This window comes from Colletotrichum destructivum, chromosome 2 (assembly GCF_034447905.1).
Source record: "Colletotrichum destructivum chromosome 2, complete sequence".
Classification (NCBI taxonomy): domain Eukaryota; kingdom Fungi; phylum Ascomycota; class Sordariomycetes; order Glomerellales; family Glomerellaceae; genus Colletotrichum; species Colletotrichum destructivum.
Genome location: NC_085897.1, coordinates 4,418,890 through 4,440,207, shown reverse-complemented (window position 1 = coordinate 4,440,207; position 21,318 = coordinate 4,418,890). Strand labels below are relative to the sequence as shown.

At 53.5% G+C, this 21,318-nt stretch overlaps 6 protein-coding genes across 6 annotated transcripts; 3 read left to right on the top strand and 3 right to left on the bottom strand.

The window, feature by feature from the left end:
- Positions 1 to 176: 176 nt before the first annotated feature.
- Positions 177 to 494, bottom strand: CDEST_03543 (Putative Sedolisin domain, peptidase S8/S53 domain superfamily; the record flags this gene model as incomplete). The annotated part of the gene is made up of 1 exon (XM_062919702.1): positions 177 to 494. One exon carries the CDS (start codon positions 492 to 494, stop codon positions 177 to 179), a length of 318 nt encoding a protein of 105 aa, XP_062775753.1.
- A 727-nt stretch (positions 495 to 1,221) lies between these two features.
- CDEST_03542 (uncharacterized protein) lies at positions 1,222 to 2,934 on the bottom strand. The gene is made up of 3 exons (XM_062919701.1): positions 2,617 to 2,934; positions 1,813 to 2,562; positions 1,222 to 1,750 (listed from the first exon to the last, which is right to left on the bottom strand). The coding sequence occupies exons 1-3, from the start codon at positions 2,839 to 2,841 to the stop codon at positions 1,310 to 1,312; spliced, it is 1,416 nt and encodes a 471-aa protein (XP_062775752.1). The 5' UTR covers positions 2,842 to 2,934; the 3' UTR covers positions 1,222 to 1,309.
- Positions 2,935 to 3,737: 803 nt separating this feature from the next.
- On the bottom strand, positions 3,738 to 6,531 carry CDEST_03541 (Putative major facilitator superfamily, MFS transporter superfamily). Its single transcript, XM_062919700.1, has 3 exons — positions 5,358 to 6,531; positions 4,866 to 5,279; positions 3,738 to 4,795 (listed from the first exon to the last, which is right to left on the bottom strand). The coding sequence occupies exons 1-3, from the start codon at positions 6,023 to 6,025 to the stop codon at positions 4,009 to 4,011; spliced, it is 1,869 nt and encodes a 622-aa protein (XP_062775751.1). The 5' UTR covers positions 6,026 to 6,531; the 3' UTR covers positions 3,738 to 4,008.
- A 3,279-nt stretch (positions 6,532 to 9,810) lies between these two features.
- Positions 9,811 to 13,890, top strand: CDEST_03540 (uncharacterized protein; the record flags this gene model as incomplete). Its single annotated transcript, XM_062919699.1, has 7 exons — positions 9,811 to 10,278; positions 10,335 to 12,527; positions 12,574 to 12,721; positions 12,777 to 13,186; positions 13,246 to 13,405; positions 13,463 to 13,588; positions 13,649 to 13,890. The coding sequence occupies 7 exons, from the start codon at positions 9,811 to 9,813 to the stop codon at positions 13,888 to 13,890; spliced, it is 3,747 nt and encodes a 1,248-aa protein (XP_062775750.1).
- Positions 13,891 to 14,582: 692 nt separating this feature from the next.
- On the top strand, positions 14,583 to 15,524 carry CDEST_03539 (uncharacterized protein; the record flags this gene model as incomplete). Its single annotated transcript, XM_062919698.1, has 1 exon — positions 14,583 to 15,524. One exon carries the CDS (start codon positions 14,583 to 14,585, stop codon positions 15,522 to 15,524), a length of 942 nt encoding a protein of 313 aa, XP_062775749.1.
- Positions 15,525 to 16,293: 769 nt separating this feature from the next.
- CDEST_03538 (uncharacterized protein) lies at positions 16,294 to 17,178 on the top strand (the record flags this gene model as incomplete). The annotated part of the gene is made up of 1 exon (XM_062919697.1): positions 16,294 to 17,178. The coding sequence occupies one exon, from the start codon at positions 16,294 to 16,296 to the stop codon at positions 17,176 to 17,178; it is 885 nt and encodes a 294-aa protein (XP_062775748.1).
- Between the last annotated feature and the right edge of the window lie 4,140 nt (positions 17,179 to 21,318).

Sequence of the window (21,318 nt, the reverse complement as noted above, 5' to 3'; positions counted from 1 at the left end):
ATATCATATGGACCAGCTGAAGAAAGACTGTGTGCCAAGCCGTTTCTTTATGTTACTTTCAATGATATTCCATTTATGTTTGTAAGTGTCTTGTTCTAAATGGCTGTTGTTTTCTTGTTGCTACAGGGTTACTTGGTGCTCACTTCAAAGAAGCCAAGCAACACACCTCTCAGTTTCTAAAAACCCGGACTGCCCAGCTCAACGACCAGGTTCCATCCCTTGATCGCTCGGTACGCCGGGCCGGCACGGTATCCTTCATTGTCCCCATTCGCAACATCGTTAAATGCCTCAGGACGCGCATATATTGCCGGTTTGAGAAACCCCACGGGCCTTTCTCCCGCCGATAGCCTCTCGTTGTTGATCAAAGTGGCCATGGACGCAAGGACTGGCGCAGATGCAGACGTCCCCTGGATGAAGCGCAATTGGCCGCAGAGGCAGATGATGCATGTCTCTGCCAGAGCTAATACGTCAGGAAACTTGCAGTCCAACTGCATTGAGTGGTGTCCCTCTGCCTCTAAACCGTCCAAGTGTTTTCCCTCGAGCCCCTCTTATGCAGCGATTGCCTTTCTCTGACACTGCAACGCGGGAAATGAGTTGCTCAACCCGTCGCCCGGTTTGTAGCTCCAAGCCTGCTCCCAGTGCGCCGACGAACCATTGCTCTTACTCCGGGACACCCCGTCCACAGCTTTTGTCCATGGATACGACTCGGCGACGGGTTGAAAGCCCCCATTTTAGAAGCGTCCCCTAGTCCTATTATATCAACTAGGTTGTAATGTTTCTTATTGAAATCCCTGATTCTTAATTTGAAGTCTGTAAGAGGCCCTATTTTTATTATCTTTATTGTAGCCCATACTTGTATACTAAGATTGCTAATACTGAAGTTATCTACTTAGAAAGGCTTCTTTTAGCCACTGTAGAAACATAATATCCTAAAGCATCTAGATAATAATTACATCTAATCTAAGGTTGTAGTACAGAGTTAGATCTATTATAGCCTGTTCTATTAACGCCTAGAAGTCGGTCTTAGTTTAAAAAGCACTATTAAGAAAGTTGATACAGAATTTACGTAACTCCTAGTAGTGATAGTACCCTTGAAGAAGATTTGGAGCCTATTCGAAGAAACTTCCTGAAATTCCATGCTTGACTTAGGCTACCTACCACTCAAGGGACATGGACCTAAAGCCTTCAACATCCTGAGTACGTCTGTCGTTAAGTAGTTGCATTTCGTCCTAGCTCTCTATAATGGGCTATCCCAGATGATTACTTTAACCAAATAGATCTACGTTTGTAACATATTCTGCTATCCATCCTAATCATTCTTTACCTTAACAAAAGGGTTCCTTGTAACGCCGCCTAAACTCTGGATGCTAACATGCATCGTGGAAAAATATACCCCACTGATGGCGAAGAAGTTGGAGAAGAACGACATCAGGGAGCTCCAGCCCTTGTTCACGAAGCAGTATGACGTAACCGACGCGACGCCAAGCACCGTCGAGAGCAGGATAAGGCCCTGGGTAACAAGGTGCGCCGTTGAGCCCCTCGTCAGTCGCCACAGCGGCAGAACCGCGAAGATGTTGCCAAGGAGCGCCAGGAGATTGCCGGCAATGAGCCACATGAAGTCGGCATCCAGCGCTTTGCCGATGGCTTCTTCTCCTGGTTCCGGGCTCGAGTGCCGGTCGAATCCAAGACAGGCTGGGATGATCGCCAAAGCAAAGAAGAGGATGAATAACGCGCTTGACTCAACTTTCTCCTAAAGGATGTCAGGGCTGAGAGATCAGCTAAGGAGTTATATATATAAATATATATACTGACGATGTTTTTCGACCCCTCTTCGCTTGTGACTTCGATTGTCACCGCCGACGGTGGCTCAATGGCGGTCGGCTCGGTCGCTACGCTGGATGGTAACTGTGTTGGCTGAAAAGAGTGGGCGTGGATGCTCCATTCGTCCCCAAGGTTGGTTGAAATGGACCCTGTCATATCCTCTAGCACATCTAGTCTCCACTTGATCCCGTTCGTAATTTCCTTGGGCAGCTCGTAGGAATAGTCTGTCTCTAGCTTTTGCAGCCGAGCTCGAGTCTGGAGTTGTACACTGTTGATAGTGTGGCTGATGTAGAACTTGGCCGCATTATCCAACTCGCCCGACTCGCAATAGGGCACGAAAATGTCGCAAAGCAGGACCCAGTAAGGAACCTCGAAGCCGTCCTGTAGGTACTCCAAGGCACGCTCTCCGTAATTTTCTGGGGCAAACCTTGCCAGTGGGATCTCTCTTGGCTGCGTTTTCTTCATGTCAGTAGCAAGCTCTAAAAAAACACCCAATGACCCTAAATAACCATGGTTGTTTGCGACACCGTGGTAGTATCTATCCCGTATGCTTTTCAACTCCGCAGATACCAACTCATTGTAGGGGACTGCCACGCGATAAAATTCAGCAAACCCAGCATCAATCAACTGGAAGTCTCGAGCAATTTTATAAAGCATCGTTCGCACAGGGCCCTCTCCAATGTTCGCATACGGCATGTATCGAATTGCCGATGGCTGGATGAAAGACAAGGGGCCCCGCGCCTTGGTTAGAGGTCAGTCTACATCTAGCACAAGAGCATTCAAAGGTGAACTCACGCCCCTCCCCGTCCTATAAAGAGAACGAAAAGCTTGTTCGTTTATCTGAACCTCTTTGAAAGCGCTGAAGAGCGAGTTGTTTGTTTGTTGGATATTGATGATGTTGCCTTGATGGAGTTGTGCAGAATGCGAAAGAGTGAGATTGCCTGAGAAGCTGGATCCTCCTTGAATAACATCGGATACATTGTTAGCCTGGCCATTGAATCGGGAACTTGGGCGGTCCATTCCAATGGATTTTACAATATCTGCTATCGCCAAGAATGAGTAGTGCAGTTGTAGATCTGGATCTGTGCCAGGACTCGGATTTGGGGGGTGGGGGGGGGGGGAGTTCTTCTTGATAGAGGACTTTGCAGGAAAGATTTAGACATGGTCTCAAGGGGCTTTTTATGTTTTCAGGCAAGACTGAAAGCAATGTGTCTTCTGTAGCAATCAGCTGCGGTACACTGGTTTGATTCCTAAAAATGTCTAGTTGTTTCGAAGCACAGCCATGCAGAGATAAGAGATCTGTCGTGGTGCCTAGTGGTTGGTCACTTGCAGTGTTGCACTGTGACAGCGCCCCACGGCAAGCAACTTTTGGACCTATTGAGCCAGCAAACAGCGGAATTTGATCCCTGCTTTACAAAGAGGAGGGGCGAAAAAGCTCTTGGCTGCATGTGTCAGCCACATTATTCCGGTTAATGCACATAGGTAGTGTTCACTTCTCTTCTTCCTCACTGGCGAGCTGTGTCGGATGACCTCTGATTAACGCCTTGCAAATATGCCTTGGAGGCTATGTTGCCAACCTAAGTATCCTAAGTATGAGGGTATCCGCTTATCCCTTCGCAGGTAGTCACTTGAGAGGCACCCAGACTTAGTAATGAGCTTGCGTTAGGTCTTAGGGGGAAGCAGCCTGTAGACATTCCTCTGCTAGAGAACTACTATGTAGGACAAGGGCAAGGCTTCTGGATAGGCCCGTATAACACCTACATTATCCACTAGATGCTTCACTGTACTGAAGGCTAATCTACATTACAAATCTTACTAGAATTCAGCTCACCATACAGTAAACTAACTAAGTATAGCCTTAGTAAACCACCTAGTATGTTAAGGGAATTATGCTTAGTTTTGCAGTTTTTTAGAGTCGTTATTGTAATTGACTTTCTACTATAATTCTTCAGCACTAGAGAAATTACTCTTATTTCCTATATCTACTGCTTATAACTTGTCTATAACTGCTAGACGCCCTGTAGGGGCATCCCCTAGTCCTATTGTGTCTAATAGGTTGTGATACTAGTTTGATGTTACTTTATAACAACCTAGGTATCCAATCGTCATCCATATGTAACGCAAGTCGCTCACTGTACAATAAATATGCTCCGTTAGAGGCCCCGAGAGAGACCGCATTACGCAAATTCAGGCGCTCTTCTCAATGTCCCTTGGCCTGGCCAGTTTCTCCTTCGTCAGCACGCCGCCCGACTTCTCGCCGGCGCCGGCGCCAGTCTCAGCGACAGCGGCTTCTCTCTCTCTCTTCCTCTCAAGACGCGCCTGTTGTTTGGCGCGTTTGCTGTCGTTCTTCTCCTGGTCCTCTCTCATCTGTCTGATGACGGGGCTCCTGGCGCGAATCCTCTCGCCGTACCGCCAGAAGATGATGGGAATGGGGATGAGCGCGAGCTCGAGCAGGCCGCAGAGCGTGCCGGCCCACTGGGGCGTCAGGGCTCTGTACATGGAGGGCCCCGCGAGGGGCAGCGTGCCGCCGAACATGGACCGCATGACGGCGTTTCCTGCAAGAGCGGAGGCCGCGTAGATGCCATAGGACCCAGCCAGGTAGTTGGAGCCGTAGATGAAGGATATCGTGTTCCCGGCGCCAAAGGGGATGCCGAAGGCGATGGGGATCGCCCAGTGGATGGTGGCGGGCAGGCACGTCCATGAGAAGACTAGCTGGCCGATGGGCGTGAGGACGGCGCCGATGGTCATGACGCGGGCGGTGGCCTCGGGAGGGACACGGCCGGTGACGGGGTCCTTGGGGTGCGCGTTGATGATGCGGCGGAAGATGGGCTCGCAGCAGATGGCTAGGATGGTGCCGATGCCGATGCCGACAAAGGCGAGACCGGAGACGCCGGGTCCCCAGCCGCGGTACTGGGAGAAGACGATCGGGTAGGCGACGAAGCACAGATAGAGAATGCCGTAGATGAGGGAGATCCTGGGGCGTGCGTGCATGGTTAGCCTTTGTTGTGACTTCAGGGTGCGTCCGTTTGGGAGTGTTCTCTTACCAGAGGTTGAAGAACCACAAGATAGGCTCCGTGAAGCTCAGGACGAAGGGGCGGCTGAGGTTCAGCTTGATGAGGTGGAACTTGGAGACCTTCTCGTCGTAGCGGCACCACCAGCGCGGATCGTCCGTCTCCTTGCGCATGCGTGCCGCCTTGCGCTGCAGGATGGTTGGCGCGTACGTCTCGCGGAGGGTGAACATGAGGGCGATGCCGACGCCAGCGAGAATAAGAACGATCCAGTTGGTCCACCTCCAGCCCATGTACTGGAAGACGAAGCCGCCGATGAGCGGACCCGTCACGGGGCCGTTCAAGGGCGCGATGCTGTAGAACGACATGGCGAGGGCACGATATTCTTCATCGGAGATATCGACCACGGTGCCCGGGCTGTTTGCGATCAAGGCGGCTCCGAACAATGCGCTAGAAACCATGGTTAGAAAAGAAGGGGAAGGGCTCGAGGCGAGAGAGCGAGCGTCGAGGACTAGGAGCTGAGCTTACCCGAAGAAGCGGACGACAATGAGCGTGGTCAAGGACTTGGCCAGGGCGCAGGGGATGATCAAGAGAGACGAGACGGTGAAGCAGCCGAGATAGACATACTGGCGGCCGTACAGCTCACTCATGGGCGCCACGATCAGGCTACCGGCGGCAAGGCCGAGAAGATAGGTGGTAACGCCAAGAGTGGCGATGACCTGGGTCGAGTGATACTCCTCAATGAGACCCGGGATGGAGGCGGTGTAGCTCGTGCTGTACAGGACAATGATCCAGGTGGAGAGCGACACGACGAAGATGGTCCAGCCGCGGTACCACAGCGGCCAGTTCTTGGGGTTCTCGGGGTCGTCCGGCTCGAAGACAACTTCGAAATCCGGGGGCCTCGAGGCGGTGCTGCCGATGCTGGTGCCGGTGCGCATGTAGGTGATGGGCTCCCTGGCGACATGCTCGGCCTCGATCTCGAGGTCGGGGGTCAGGGCGTGCTCCAGGGGCTCAAGGGGGTCGGTGTCGGTGGACGAGTGGGACGTAGCCCGGCTCCGGCTCCGGTGGCTGTGCCGCGACTCGACCCCTTTCAGCGGGCGAAGAGGCGGCGAGTCTTGGCTTGATCTGGATGGGGTCGCCGTTGCGGTCTTGGCAGCCGCGGGGGACCCCTTTTCCGGGTCGGGGGCTCCGGTCATGGTTCGATCTATGGGCCGGGGAAGAAGCCTGGCTGTGGCGTAATCTTCGCGCGAGGTTGACCGTCAATGCTGGTAGAGAAATGGGAAAATGAATCCGGAGACGGGCTTTTTGGGAGGAGGAGGAGGAGGAGGGGTGGAGGGATAAGATGCGAGTGGACTGGAAAGTTGGGGACGCCCAAGCTCGGAACAAGAGATTGTTAACCGCTGGGATTATGTGACTGCATCAGCTTCTGGTCCGATGGTTCGCGTTTCCCCATATGTCACCGAAAGGCGTAGCTGACGGGAGATGAGCGAGAGTGGACAAAGACTTTGCAGTGGGATCTTGGATAACTTCACCGACAAGAGGACCGACTGTCAGAAAATTTACCAACCAACAGAGGTTTCCCCCCTGGTCCCCCCCTCCTTCTTTTCCTATCTTTCGCGCGTCTTCGAAGGGGGCGAGAAGGAAAGGGTGGTGGGCGAAGCCGCATCCGCTCCACCGACGCGAAAATGGGTTGTTGGTGGGTGCGATGCGTTGTGGGTAATCAAGGCACGCAATCGGAGCAGGATGGAGGGGAAAAACCTGGGCGATCAATCTCACCCCTGGGGTTGGGGGATGATGGCGGAGCTAGAGTTGCATCGTTTTAGGCTAAGACAGCCGCGTCTGCTCGACCAAGAGGGCGGAAGAGCCGGCCGGCATGCTGCCGCTGGACATGATGACTCTTTGGACGTCTGTTGCGTGTAGATGGAGGACGTGATAGGACTGAAAACACGCAGCTTCTGTTCTGTCTGGATGGAGTTCCCCCTTGACCTCTCTCTTGCCGCAACTCCATCTCTCCGCATCCCAAACCGCGTACGTAAAACGGGGACAACTGCCAGATCCCGCGTTTGTCTTATCAGAGGGGCCAGGCGGCATCAGTCTCCGTTCGGTGAGATGAACGACAGAAGTGGACCTGAGCCGAGGTCCGCTTCGGCCCACCCTTCAATATGTAATACACTCTTATGGATACTCGGCACAAAACTAGTATCCATCCGTAAGCACTTGAGACAATGAGAGGTAAGATGGCGCGAGAACACAAGTCATGTCCACGCGACAGCACGGTTGGCGCATCTGCTAAGACAGCGTAGGGCCAATGAAGGTCATAATTAGGTAGCTCGGCCAGCCAGCCGCCTTCTTGATGCCATTCCAGAACGTAGTCGGGATGAGAAAGAAAATGCGACGGTGAGAGTTTGCCGATTGCCATAGCTTTCCGCTGCAGCGGTACGGGATACCTACCTTGTAAAGTTGTCACGCCTCCCCTCCCCACCCTCTCTCCTCAAAAAGGCCCGCGTCGTGGGTTATTCCCGGCGCTTGTCCGCTTGAGGCTTGACGGAATTCGAGACGTCGGTGGGGCGACGGCCGCGGAACAGAGCTGACCCCCCTAGCGTCTGTCTGGCCTTCGGCGATGACAAACATCACGGCCCTTAAGGCTGCCGGTTTCCTGAAGTCGGCCATCGGTGTGCATGCTGTGTAACTTGCACTTTCTGCTGGACTGAGTTTTTGTATGGTGTGATTATGGGCACTTGTTGTGTTGATTGAGTCTGGGTTGAGCCAAGCAGAAACAAACGAGCATAACAAGCAAAATATCAATACGCCGTGTCGGAACCGATGGAAGGTCCGGGTGTCGGACCGCTCGTTCCTAATCCGGTTTTTGCGCGAGGATGCTGCGGCGAGTCTCGGCGAAAGCGGGGCTTCGGATGTTTGAGCTCCGCTTCCGGCTCCGATTTACGGAGAACCAACAATAGTCCCTTCTCGCCGTTTAACATCAGACGATCGCCAAAAACTCTACTTGAACTTGGGAGGAGCCTTTTTGTGGGGAGATTCACGACTTCACATTAGTGCCGTTCTCTGGTCACCTTAGCCTCCGTATCTCGAATGCTGATGCCTCAGCCCAAAGGCAATCCAGAAACGAGCTCCAGGTCCGGCCTTTTCACTCCATCACTCAAATATATCCGCAAAAGAAAAGCAGAGCGCATGCGAAATTCAACACATGAAATTCAAAGACTGCTCCTGACACTTGAGAATAAACCGGGGTTCTTGCGGTCCGCCCCGTTGTTGGCGATGCGGCATGCCCTTGGACTCTGACCGTCTGTCTGGCCTACCCAATGTCATGCAATTCGATACCAACTGGAGAGTTTTCACATTGCATACGAATCTTGAGATCTGGGCTCCGGTTGAGTTGTGGGGACGGTCTTTGAGAAGCAAAAGGACTATTTACATACCTAGTTGGTCGGGTTGGTAGTCTTATTCGTTGTGGTCTTCAGTGGTGTCTAGGGTGGCTTAAGAGTGGGGAAAGATAATCTCAAATGTTGGTCTTATTTGATTCTCGGAATAGAGACAAGCAGAAGTTGTTTTATAAAGCTTGGCCTAAGTGCTTGTTTCCTAACTACAGAAGGCTTCACGGTCTCTTCGACGGCCCTTCCTCGCTAATCTCATCCTGGCTTGCAAAATTGGCATTCTCGATAATGGCTCTATCCCCTTCGACTATCCCGCATAAGCTCACCCAAACCCCGGAGTACCCAAGAAATCCGACGCCAACTCAATGGTGGTGAGCCCCCCTTATTACCTAGGTCGACATCTCCAGACAACGGTGCCATCCCTTATAACCTTGCAAAAGGCATTCCGAATTATTTTGCTTTGCCCAAACTCATCCTCCTCATTTCGTTCAACCTGCCGGTTCTTTGATATCTTCGGTAGGCGTACTTTTCGAACGCTTGCACGGAATAGACGACGACAAGGTCTTCCCTGTTACCGCGCCCATTATCGCAAAGCCGGTCGAGGGTCTTGCAGGCTCGGCGTCGATACCGAAGGAGATTGCGCTCCAGATGTTCAATGTGCTCCTTGACGAAGCCTATTCTTCGGCAGGCATCATAAGCTGGCGGCTGCTGGGCCGTTGAGATGGAGGTAAAGGTCACTTTAGGCAAGAAAGAGAGAGGAACCGACGATCCAGTTATTGCCGAGCTGCTCTTCACCCCGAGTGACTCCGGATGGCCTTCGTCAACTTCGACTGCACCTGCCACACGCACGCAACCACCATAATGGGATGGCACGAGATGGTTCATAGATGGAGGATCGTTATGACGCCTAGCTATCTCAGAATATATCCTCGCTGACTTTCCACGCTTTGTTGTGCCGTATGCCTTCACTTTGTTCTGCCTTGGAATTTGGGTCATAAACATCCACCTTTTCTCATCACTTTTCTCTCAGTCATCGGCCACAAACTTTTACATCAACGCTGAGAGTACCATTTTCAGTACGATTTCTGGATTGAGTTTCCTCTTAGCTATCACCAAACGAATCAACACTTCTCCCGTTGCGTCCAGCCTCGATACCCAGCACCGAGACTGCTGTAGACTATACTCTTTGTTTTATTCATGGATGGCAAGCCATACGAGCTCGTACTCCTTTCTCTTTATTCCAACATGATGGCCTCCGTGGTATCCCTGTTCTCCTTGGCCTGGTTCCTAATCCAAACCATTTTAGCCAGAACCTGACAATAATGGAAAGCATCATTCTAAAATTGACCTTCTGAGTGTTTGGGGAAAGGATGTTTCTGGGCGAGAACAACACTGACAAAAGGAAAGTAAAGTTCCTGACAATAAATTGTCGACAGTGATTGTTTGGTCTTCTTTACGTCTTGAAGCTCCACTATTGTCAGATTTTAGTTAGCAGATCGATCAGCTCGTTGAGACAACCTGCATGCCAGAAAGGGGTTCCTGCAGTGGCATAGCCGCCGTGGCTGTGTTCAAGCGAAACAGGCAGCAAGATGCAGCCCAAGGGCGCCAAAAGCAACGCGCCACGCGAGGGCCAGAGGCTGAAATCAGCCTCACGCTCCTTTCAGTTTCTTCCTAAACATCTCAACGTCTGCCCGTTCCTCCGTAGCCCATCTCGTGCGCCTCAGATCTCAGTAGCATGTGGAGGACAAGACGAGTGGAGCTTGGCAATGGCAGTTGAGTTCGCAAACCCCAACCATGAGTGGTGGTCGCGGCCATCTGACGGCTGCTTGGTTCCGCTGGTGCTACAGAGCGGTCAAGAGCCGTGGTCTCTGCCCGAGACCTCGAGATGGTCTCGCCTTGGAACTCCATCCTCGAGGGTCTCGCCTCTTCTTCGCGCTTCGTACTGGGTCGGGTCCTCGCTGTTCGTTCCCGGTACACGATCATACGATCTCCGCATTCGACCAATCGCGATTACAGCAGCGAAACTCGTCATCGCATGGCCCGTCTTCTGCGTTCTGGTATTAATAATGAGATCAATCTACGCCTGCTGGCTTTTGCTAACGAGTTCTCAAAGGTATGCTGGACGGGCAACTTGACCACGGCACTGATACAGCTCAACACTATTCCTGGCTTTAGTGACCACTCGAGATATGACACTGTTCGCATCCCTCGGCCAACCACCACACATGGCGATTCTTGTTCGCATCCGTATCAGCCTGCGTCACAACAAGAACGCGCCTCAGTCACAGCCTCTGCCCCTTCAGACAGTGTAGGGACTCTCTCATCCGAGCAGCCGTATACGGATAACATTAGGTTAAACGAAGCTTTGCTCCCCTCGAGGCTGAGGCATACTGATACTTTAACTTCACCAATCTCCCTTCGACCACGGTACCTCTGCTTCGTAAAGGATTTCGAAGATGGCAGCTATGAGACGGTCAAAGTGTCGGACTATTTAGCACAGCACGGAGATGACACCGACCTGGAATTCGTCTTCGTCTCGTACACTCGCATGCAGTTCAGAGTGGCCACCGAGGAGGAAATCAACAGGCATCAGTACCCCGATGAAGCCACCAGGGAGGTCAACAGGGAGGTTGCACGGCAAGATCGACAAACGCTGGCGCGATGGGGCATAGACGCGGCCAAGAGGGTGGGGAAGAGGGCATTCTGGCTCGACTTCGAGTGTGTCCGCAACGACGACGGCGTCGCGAGGTCAACCAGCAGCAGCGAGGACGTGTACCGGATATGCGACATCGTCAGGGCCGCGCACTCCATGATCATTGCCATCGGACCCTCGGCTGCCGACAAGGTCTCAGCTCTCCTCGAGGGATGCGAGACTCCGGAGTACAGACGAGAGGAGGTGACCCCCTGGCTGAGGCAATGGGGCTCGCGCTTGTGGACGCTCCCGGAGCTGCTGCTCTGCCCAGCCGAGTACCGCATCAACCTGTACGTTTTAGGAGACCCCGCAGAGGAGCCAAAGGCCATGGCGAAACGCAACTTTGCCGAGAGAGCGTGGGACGACGCGGAAGCCGTCAAAGAGCTCGTTGATCACTTCGAAGGCTCCGCGATTCTCACGGAGCTGCGCCTCATTGAGGCGGCTCTTTCCTGCTTCTCGAGACGTCAAACGGACCAGTTCAGCCAGGGGGACATCGCCTATGCCACGATGGGACTCTTCCCCAACCGCCACAGACCTCGGGTCGACAAGGAAGACTCCGGCTTCCAGGCCTTTGCCAAATTGTCCCTCGCCAACGACAGCGGCGCTTTCCTGAGCCGTCTGGTCTGTCTAGCCCCCCCGCAGCAGGATGCCCCGTGGCACCAGACCGGAGACCGCTGGGGCGTGAAGCTCAGCGACATCTACCCGAGCTGCAACGTCTCGGGCGTGGCCGGTCGCGAAGCCGTCATGTTGGACGGAGTCCACGGCGCGACTATCCACTGGGACAGGATCGACCCGGAGCCTCTGTTCGGCCAGGACGCCAAGTTCGTCTTCGCTTGGTTAATATTGGTCCAGATGGTGTGTCTAAGCGCGCCTATGGCTCTACTTGCGATGACTTACATCGTGAGTCTTCTTTCCGTGACGAAGCTGAAAGCATTCTTGGTAATCTACTTTTGGACACTCCCGGCGGTCGGGCTCATCGCCCTAGCGTCTCCAATGGTGCTCATCGGCTCGCGGCGCCGGCTCAGTCAGCCCAAGAAGTCTCGCCTACTTGGCGTCGAGGGTATCGTGGACGCTGGCAGAATCTCAAGACACCTCTGGGGTTTCGATCACGGCGACCTGACGACGGTCACCCCACCATCGTACAGCGACGTCGATAATGGCATACAAACCGCCGCGCCGCTGCCGCCGTCTTCTCACAAACTAGGGGAGCATGGCTTCACGCTGGTAGATACCAGCCTGTTGACGGTCACGCACTTCTACTGCAGTCAGCCCCCAGTCGCCATGTTCGTCTGCGGCTCGGAAGGCGGTAGACAGCGGACGTTGCTCTGCTCGTACGACTGGAGAACGCAGACGTACCACCGCCAGACTGTCCTCAGGGTCGCGCGCCGGGGTCTTGACCAGTTCCATCTGGTCGACGGAGTACGGCTCTCGCTGGCGCCGCATCCCGATGTCGACGCCAACCCTCCAAACAACACCAGCAACTCGGAGCCAAGCTCGATCTCTGGCGGAAACCTGAGGGACGCTCAGCCAGGAGGTGCCATGCAGCAATCACCGTGTTCCAGGGATACCTGCCGCACTTGGAAGACAGAAATACTGTTTATGGCGATTTGCTTCGTAAGTTTTCAGCTAATCTAGGAGATCGTAAGCTTACCCTTACCAGGCCGGTCTCACCATCCTCGGGGATCCAGTCCACGGCCACGTAATCACTGCCAGTTACATCTACTTCATTGCCGGTCTGTTGTTTGCCGTCGTTTCGCTGCGATACCTGCCACTGAACCAAGCCACAATGTACACTTTTGCGGCAAGCGGTAAGCCGGAGGAGCCCTCTCGTGCATAGAGAAAGACGCTGATTGGGACCTACAGTCATTATGACAATCATCAACGACGCTATCACTGGAGGACGCGTAGCCAATCATGTCGTTTTCGCCTACGCATTTGTGAAGGGATGTCTTGCCTTGACACTGATCAAGCTGATGCTGTGCTGGTACCCGACCGACGAGCTGCCGCTGCGGTTTCTCCTCTGGAACGTCTCCAGGACGTCGCTCCTCGACACACTTGGCTTCCTGGGCGTCGTGTCTTACATCAGGGCTTGCATCTTTGTGCTGGGCATGGTGGTCTTCTACGCTCTCTTGACGACGGAGTTTATGGATCGCGTGGGGGGGCCGGAAGATGTTTCCTGGCTCGATCCACATCAGAGGCTGTACTACTCCAGCAGAGCTGCTGTAACCGGATTTCAAACAGTCTCAACGAGGATCATGTGGCGGGATCGGCAGGTAAGTTGCACGGCAGCACACTCCCGCCTTGGAACTGCGCTAACTCATTTTCCTGACAGCAACTGCTTATCAGGCTGTCGCGGCCTTTACTGGTTTTTGCCGTTTCTCTTGCCAGCTCTCTCAGCCTTGGGGCTTCGCATGGCAAGCAAAGCGAACCAGGCGCTGCCCTCGTTGCCATTCTTGTCGGGCTGGTCGTGTACAAATTCCCGTCAAATTGTTGTGAGTGGGAACCAAAATAACCGCCAAGTAAAAGAGATGCTGACTCTTCCGGGCTAGTCATCACAATGGTCGTGTGTTCCATACTCTCGGGCGTTTCTACTCTACTCGGGGCCATACATCCGGAAAGCCACGCACTGTTCCCTCTCCCGCTTCTCCAGCGACTGAATGGAGTCGTGCCGCCGCGTAAGTTCATACGAGAGATGCCTCCAAGCACTAAATTAGACTAACGGCAATAATTTGTAGTTCTTTGGGCGACTGTGGTACTTCAAGCGTCGATATGGACAGAAGCCTTGGGCACTGTGACCGTTTCATGGATTGGAGTGGCCGTAGGCCAGATAATTCTGATCTACACTTCCGACAAGATCCCAACGCTTGTGGTGCAACTGCCTCTTTTTCTGGGCCAGATCACAATCTGGGCTATGATCTGGGCATGTGGACGGGTCACTGGTAGGATCATATTGCCAGAAGACGTGGTGGATGGATAGATAACCTCAGGACGGAATAACGGTGAACATGCTACAGAGGAATAGGAAGAAGATATTCGTTAATTGGGCACAAAGTTCAGCTGAGTCTTCAAAACGGCGTTGAGCGCACCTTTACTCCTGAAGGTCGGGAATGCTGATCATGTCGAAGACCGAGCCGACAAGCACGTTGCGTTTGTTGAGCAGAAGCCCGCCTTAGCGAAGTAACTGAAGTCCATCGTCCACAAGGCCAATCAACCGACCGACCATCACTCCTACCAATAGACATAATTGCATCAAGACGAAGACGGTGTTGCTAGCACGTTCAAACGCCACCATTACAGTGTTTGAAGGGATCTCAACTTCTGACATTGTGAGTATGCAGCACTATATCGGCAACATTCATGTATCGCTTTCCCACCAGCAAACGGGCCTCACCCTAAACTCACTTCAGACCAACCCTTCGGGTGCCTGCCTGATAGCCATAGCCACGTTGGCAGACAACGCTCGTTTACGTTGAAAGCATTGAGGAGAAAAGCCCTTCTCTTGACCTGCCAACCCTAATCCAGGTTTTCCTAAAACCATTTCATACCTCCGTCATCCATCCATCTTCTCTCTTTCCGAATTCCATCGGCCTCCCTCCCCTTCCAACGACTCACTTGTACGAGGAAATCCCGAAAAAGTCATCAAAGGCCAGACCCGTTACCATTTGCACGATGGTCGACGCAACGCCCACTTCCTCCATCGATGTGACGGCCCTCCGTGGCGCACTTCCGGGCTCCACGACCCCGAGCCCTGCTGCCAAGGGTCCCTCGTCTGTCCCGTACGAAATCTTTCTCCAAATCATCGACGCCCTCGCCCAGCAGGTCGAGGAGAAGGTCGAGCCTGTTCTGTTCTGGCTCACCTGCTACCCGGCCGCGACAAACGACATCTTGGTGATGGACCAGGTCGACTACGCGGGCCTCGGCAACAAGGCGCCGCAGCGCCAACGGTGGCGTCTCCTCCGCAATGTCACGCGGATCGACCACAAGACCCGGGCCAAGATGCTCGAGACCCGCTTCCGCCCCGTCGGGATGGCCTTCATGGAGACCGGCTCCGACTTCTTCCGGATGGGCTGGATCTGCCCGGCCCGGGACATGTTCCTTCCCTTCGTCGGCGACCGCTACAAGGTCCCGAAGCTCAAGGCGACCCTCCTGTGGCCCAGCCGCTCGTCCCGTGCCGTCATCCAGTCGATCCAGCGCGTCCGCGTCTTCAAGACGGAGTTCTTTCGCTACAGCTTCGGCAACGACGTGGAAGTCCTCCTTTGCCTTCCCAATGTCAAGGAAATCTCGATCGACATGGGACAGATCGTCATCGTCAGAAACACCCCAAAGGCCAAGCGCCACGACCATGCGGCGGAGGTGCCCATCGACCCCATGCTCTTCCCCGAACTCGTTATGTGGGAGATCCAGCACGGCAAGGAGATGAGGCCCATCTGGGAAGGGGCCAAGGCCAGAGGCGTTAGGATCCTGGCCCACAGCGGTAGTGGAGGGGCCAACCTGGACATTCTCGAGCTGTTCCACACAAACAACGGTATCCGCATGAGATTCCTCGACCCGGTCTGCCACTGTTACGACGAGAACAACCCGGTCCTCCTGGCGCAGGCTGCGAGTCTCTAGATCAGGGACATGGGCACGGTAATGGACGGTCTGTCCAGGTATTGGAGGTACGGTTCTCGGTGGTCTCAATACCTATGTTTCCGTCTCCCGTGTTGCCGTTGTTTATGAGTAGCGGCGGCAGACTTCGACTTGATTTTTGCTGGAAAACGGGATCAAGGGCCTATGGAACCATGCCACATTGGCAGTTGGCTTGCGCTTGAATCCCTCACTTGACACAAGGTTTCATGGAAGATGGGACTTGGTTCAGATGCGATGACGGGTAAATAGGCCAAAGACTTTCGAAGCCAGGTAGTAAATGAGATATTATCTCGACACACCACGGTTCCTCTACGACTCTCACAGTGAACAGTATCGTGTTAAAACTCATTCGGCTCTATTTCATGTCCCTCCCTCCCTCCCTCCCTCTATCTACTTCTTATTCGGATATTGCTCGATCAGTGCTTTTTCATGTGATCCTCCATCCTTCCCATCTCCAAGTTCCCTCATCCCAGCTTCCAAACCCTCACAGTTGCGTGTCATAAACACTCTCCACTTGTGTATTCATCCGTATTCAATATATACGAATCTATCCGTCAACCTGCCTCTATCTCTTCCGTCGGAAGGAACGACAGAGCAGAGCCCTCACTCGTCCCTTCCTTCCCAACGTCCCGTCTGTAAAGACGTATAAAAAGATTTTCCTTCCTCTGGGGTTTCGTCCTTGCCCTCATACACAAACAATCTACAGTCTCATCGCCATCACCACAAGAAGAAAACCAGACCAACCGTGGGAATGGCCTCCGCCGACGCCATCGAGGCCACCAAAGCCATGCAGCAGCTCCATCTGCAGCCAGCCGCCAAGAAAAAACGCCTTCAACTCTACTACGACATTGTCCTCAACGTCATGGATGCCCTCATCGGCAAGGCCGACGATCCGAACGTCAGCATCAGATGGTGGGTCGAGTACAAGTACGAATCCGGTACCAAGCTCTCCGTCGAGATGGACGACGCGGGCATGAAGCCTCTCAAGAAGCGCTTCAACAACATTCGCGCCATCTCCCAAGCTGACAGCAGAATCTGCCGTCTTGTCCACCGAAGATTCCCTCGCGTCCCCCTGCGAGAGGGTATGGTCCAAGGGAAGGCGCTCGCCCCCATCCGAGCTTGGATTCGGGCTGATATCGACCTTTTCATCCCCTCGTTCCTCACCGACCTCGGACAGAATGGGATCGCCTTCCATCAATCCCTTACCATGCCTACCCCAGCAGGCTTTGAGTTCCTCCAGCACATTGAGCAGATCTTTCTCATCAGCCTTGCTCTTATCTCAGACCGTACCCTTCAGGGCATTTACCGCCTGCCTAATCTGAAGGCTGTCACAGTTGACTGCTTGGATTCAATGCCAAAAGGCTTTGTCATGCATCCAGGAAAGCTCAACATTGACGGAGACGCCTTTCCTTTGCTTGCAGAGTGGCACAAGTCTTCACAGGCCTCCAATGAAATATGGACTCCATTCTTCCACTGCGGAGTCCACCTCTATGCTTGCATACGTGGTGCAAAGAAGAATCCTGTTGCTGAGCTGTTTCCTTCTCGCAAAGGCATTCGCTTGCAATGTTTGCACCCAAACTGCACCTGCTGCAAACACAACAACAACCCTACGCACAGCACCGCTTTCCAAGGTTAAAGGAAGATCTGGATGGGCATGGCTACATGTGCGACTTGGATGGAAGCCGAACCTAGAGTTTCAGATGGCAGGGGACACCGGCTTCATCCCCTTCCCTTCGGCCGACGTGATATTCTCTCAGCTTACCCGAGACTCCAGCCGAACTCTCGAGATCAGAAAACGTGGCCACCGCCTGCTTCCAGTCCGTGGTCGGAGAAGAAAAAAAAAATCGCCCATGCTCTCGCCAACTTCAGGTAATACCCCGCGAGGCCCGCAGCCCGTCGACGCCGGTTTTACTTCCACCCCCTACGACATCCTCCTATTCGTCACCCAAACCCCTTTTCTTTTCCGCGAGGGCAGTGTGTGAATCAGGCCCAATTGTAGCCCGACGAAGCTCACTGTTCTCTCCGCAAGTGACGCCCGCCTACTCGGCAACCCCCTTAGTAACGAGAAGACGCCCCGGGCAGCGCCGTCGTAGCGCCGATATACCACAATGCGGATCTTAAAACCGCCCAATCCGGCTGGGTGGCCGTCGACGTGTGTCTCTGATTCTCGGAGCTGTAGAAATGAGAGTAGGCAGGGAGACGCGGGCTCTGTTCGCCGCACGCAGCGTCGGGCTCGGCGCGTTCTCGGGTGGGCGAAAACAGGCCACGAATGATGAATATGGTTGCCATAAATAGAGGACACACATGCTAAATAATTACAAGTCTTTTTTTCCGACAAGATTCCAAGGGAGGATCGACGCTCAGAACTCCCGGGGAGGGGCATCTCGTCACATTAAAGCAACGAAATGATAAGACCATCGAGACTCGTGAGGAGGATGGAGCATGAACAAGGGGGTGCGTTCCTATCTCATATGGCATGTCACGGAAACAGATGAGACAAGAACTACCAAATGCGCTGCGCTGCGCTCGCTGTGATGAATTTGCCGTGCATGGCATCACTGAACAACCCGCGCCTCCGCCTTTCGTCATCATCCTGTCGTTCGTTATATGTTCTTGTCGTCCGGCAGCCAATGTCTTTTCTCGGGACGAGTATTTCCCTCATTTAACACCATGATCGATACTAAACGTTCGTAAACGTTCGTCTGGTTGACTCAAGAAAGGTCTTGAGCACTTCCTCGCCTCACCCTTCAGATCGAAAATTCATCTCATTCCTCACCACCACCATCATTAGAGCGCTTCGTTGCCCTTGACATGGAGGAAATCGGCGACACCTGTGCTATGCTGAACCGCCCAGTCGTCCTTCATCACCTTACCCAACAGACTCCGATTCACCAGCTGGACCCTGACATGCCCCGTTCCGCGCGATCAATTCTATTCCACAGAAGCGCATGGTTACAAAGGAAGGTCTCGAAGACTCATTGAGGTCCGCCTAGGAGATTGAAGCGTTCGGTTATTCCAGGAATAAGGTAAAGGAACAGAGTCTGGCATCGTAAGGAGCCGTTCCAGGAATCCGAGACTGCTCGTGATGGGTGATGGGAGTGAGGATACGCAGGCCGGATACTAGATCGCAGCAGACCTGGCGATGCCGGCAACCATGTCGATGCAAAGTAAACGAACGACTGCCGCACCAACCGCATAGCCGTGACGACTGGAAACATCCGACAGAAGAAAAAAAAGAGACAGAACCTACCCAACCAAGCCCATTTCACCCCTCCTGTCTTCGCTCTCCATTCTCTCCATGGCGTTGTAGTGGCTTGACCGCCGCAGACATGACCCCCCCCCCCCCCCCCCCCCCCCCCCTCCTTTAGTGACCTCGCAACGTACCATCGCCACGTCCATGTCACTACTACCGTCTCCTTTCGTCCTTCATTTGTATGGTCGTTGCTTTGTCGCGAAATCGTTCGTAATTATCGCGGTCAGAGGTGCCGCCGCGGTCGTGTCGAGCCAGTCGTCCCGTCATCCCAAATTTCCAAGGTTCTTCGAAGATCGGGAACGATAATCGGGCATATAAGTTCTTGTTGCGTCCCCGTATCAACCTTGGTCGCATTCTTGGTCGTAGTCTTCGTCGTAATATTCGTTAATAATGCGTGCCGCTCTGTCCCATCTGACACCCCTTTCCCCGTCTTGTCCACCTTTTTCACGCCCAACCGCCAGATCCATCCATCTAGACCATCAATTCCCATTGTCGTTCAAACCCTCATATCGATTCGTAGTATTATTTGTCGGCAATATATTCCGTCCCATTTGTTATCGTCGCAGTCGTCATCTTTACCATCTCGCTTCTGGTAATCTGTCTCGTCAAGCTAGGCTGTCATTTGAGTCGTCATCACAGAAAACCATCAGAAGACAGGTCGGTCAAAAAAGCAAGATGGGGGGCACCCTTTGGATTAAATCACTTTCTCAACGACCCCGCCGTAGTCCCAGTTTGCCACGAGGTATGGGGGGGAAAACCGGGCAATGACGTACAGCCGATCCCGCCGATCACCATCGCCTCCTCTCACCTGAAAAGTAACCCTAGCGGTCATCACCGTTCGTTTCAACTCATCCAAACTGCCTCGACTACGTCTCTTACTTCTTCCCCAACGGTCTAAGATGGCCAAATGGACAGGTGTGTGTACATGGTTGATTAAAATATAAATCAGAGTTAGTTGATCGGGTATGTGTAGAGCAGCAAAACACCAACGTCAACCAGAGCGCAGCCTAGAAAATTCCAATAAGTAAGAAAGGGGAGAGAGGGGAGGGACACTTCCCCGCTTTCTCAGCTCCAAAAAGAAAAGAAAAGAAAAGGATATGCAGATCTTGTGCTCCTTTAGCCGCAAGCTTGCCGTCGTCATAAACCACGGAGGCAAAAAGCTCTCAGTCTTCCCCCAAGAGAATCATTTTTGGACTTGTTGCCGAGGGAGGGCGTTGAGAACGCTCCGTCGCTCGCATTCTTCTTCCGTCATCTCCCCCCTAGAGACCTGATGATGATCATGGGAACCGATCTCTCGCCCGCCCAAGCTCTCTCAGGGTCCGCCGATCCCCGCCCACTGAACGTGGCCACTCTCGCCAGTCATCTCGCCTCTCCTCAAGAGGCGAGGGATGCAAAAGCCAGGGGGAATTCAGGGAGACACCATATCACCTCTGGACCAGATACCACTCGGCACTATGACAGACTCCCCTCTCCGACCAAACCATGCCGATCATCTACTACTCATTGCTGCTTCTGCCGCCATATCGCCGTCGCTTCCCGAGTAGATAAGTGCGCAGACGCAGATACAAACCCCAAGCCCCCCCTGGTAGCCCTTTCAGGAGCTTTGATGGCTCCAGGTGTTCTTGGCTGATGCATGCCGCTGGGAGAAAGATGCCACTCTCCGTCTGTGCATCGTGCAGGCGTCTCCCATACGTGGCGGCGACTTACCGCTTCTCCTCCGTGTCCCCTCCTCTCCATTGACCAGTCAAAACGCTTGTTTCTGCTGTCTTCCACTGTTCCCTGGTGGTCTCGAGTCTCCTCACGTCTCTTGTCCACACTTCCTCCAGGGAAGGACTGCGTAAGGGCGAGACTCAAGGGGCTAATGAACCCGAAAGATCTCCAAAGAGGTACTTTCTCGCAGAATGGCCGGTAAATCATCAAGGATCGCCGTTTCGACGGTCGGTCGACAATGGGAACCTTTTCCCCCAGCAGTACATGGGCCGGGTCGGTGTCGAAGGGGTTGTGAATGGGGAAAGAAAGTTCCGCAGCCCTAGGGGCCCCTCACCTACCTGCGTACTCGCCATCGAGTTTCACGCCTGCTAGTTCGCTCTTTTTCTCAACCCCAGGTGGCAGGTCCTGCATGAGGATGGCCGCAGAAAAGAGGGACACCGTGGAAGATCTCCTCCGATGTAGTGACTGTCTCGAGACTGCCATATCAGGAAATCAACAAGCCGTTTATGCCATCGCGATTGGCTCGCTGTCGACATCCCCAGTGGGAAGACAAGCATGCCTTCCCTTCCGCTACCAGACAAAAGGGGCCCGATTCCCGTTCGCTGTGGCTGGAGAAGAGCTAGAGGAGGGGGGTGGGGGGTGAACGAGGAAATGGAGATAACGAGAAGGCAAGAAGAGGAGGTTATTCGGCACGGTGCTGCTTCGCAAAAGAAAGAGCCATCATAGGGAGAAGAGATGAGGACGATGTCATAATCTGCCCATCATCAGTACCGACAGAACAGCATCAGGGAACCTGATTTTTCTCGGGGTGCC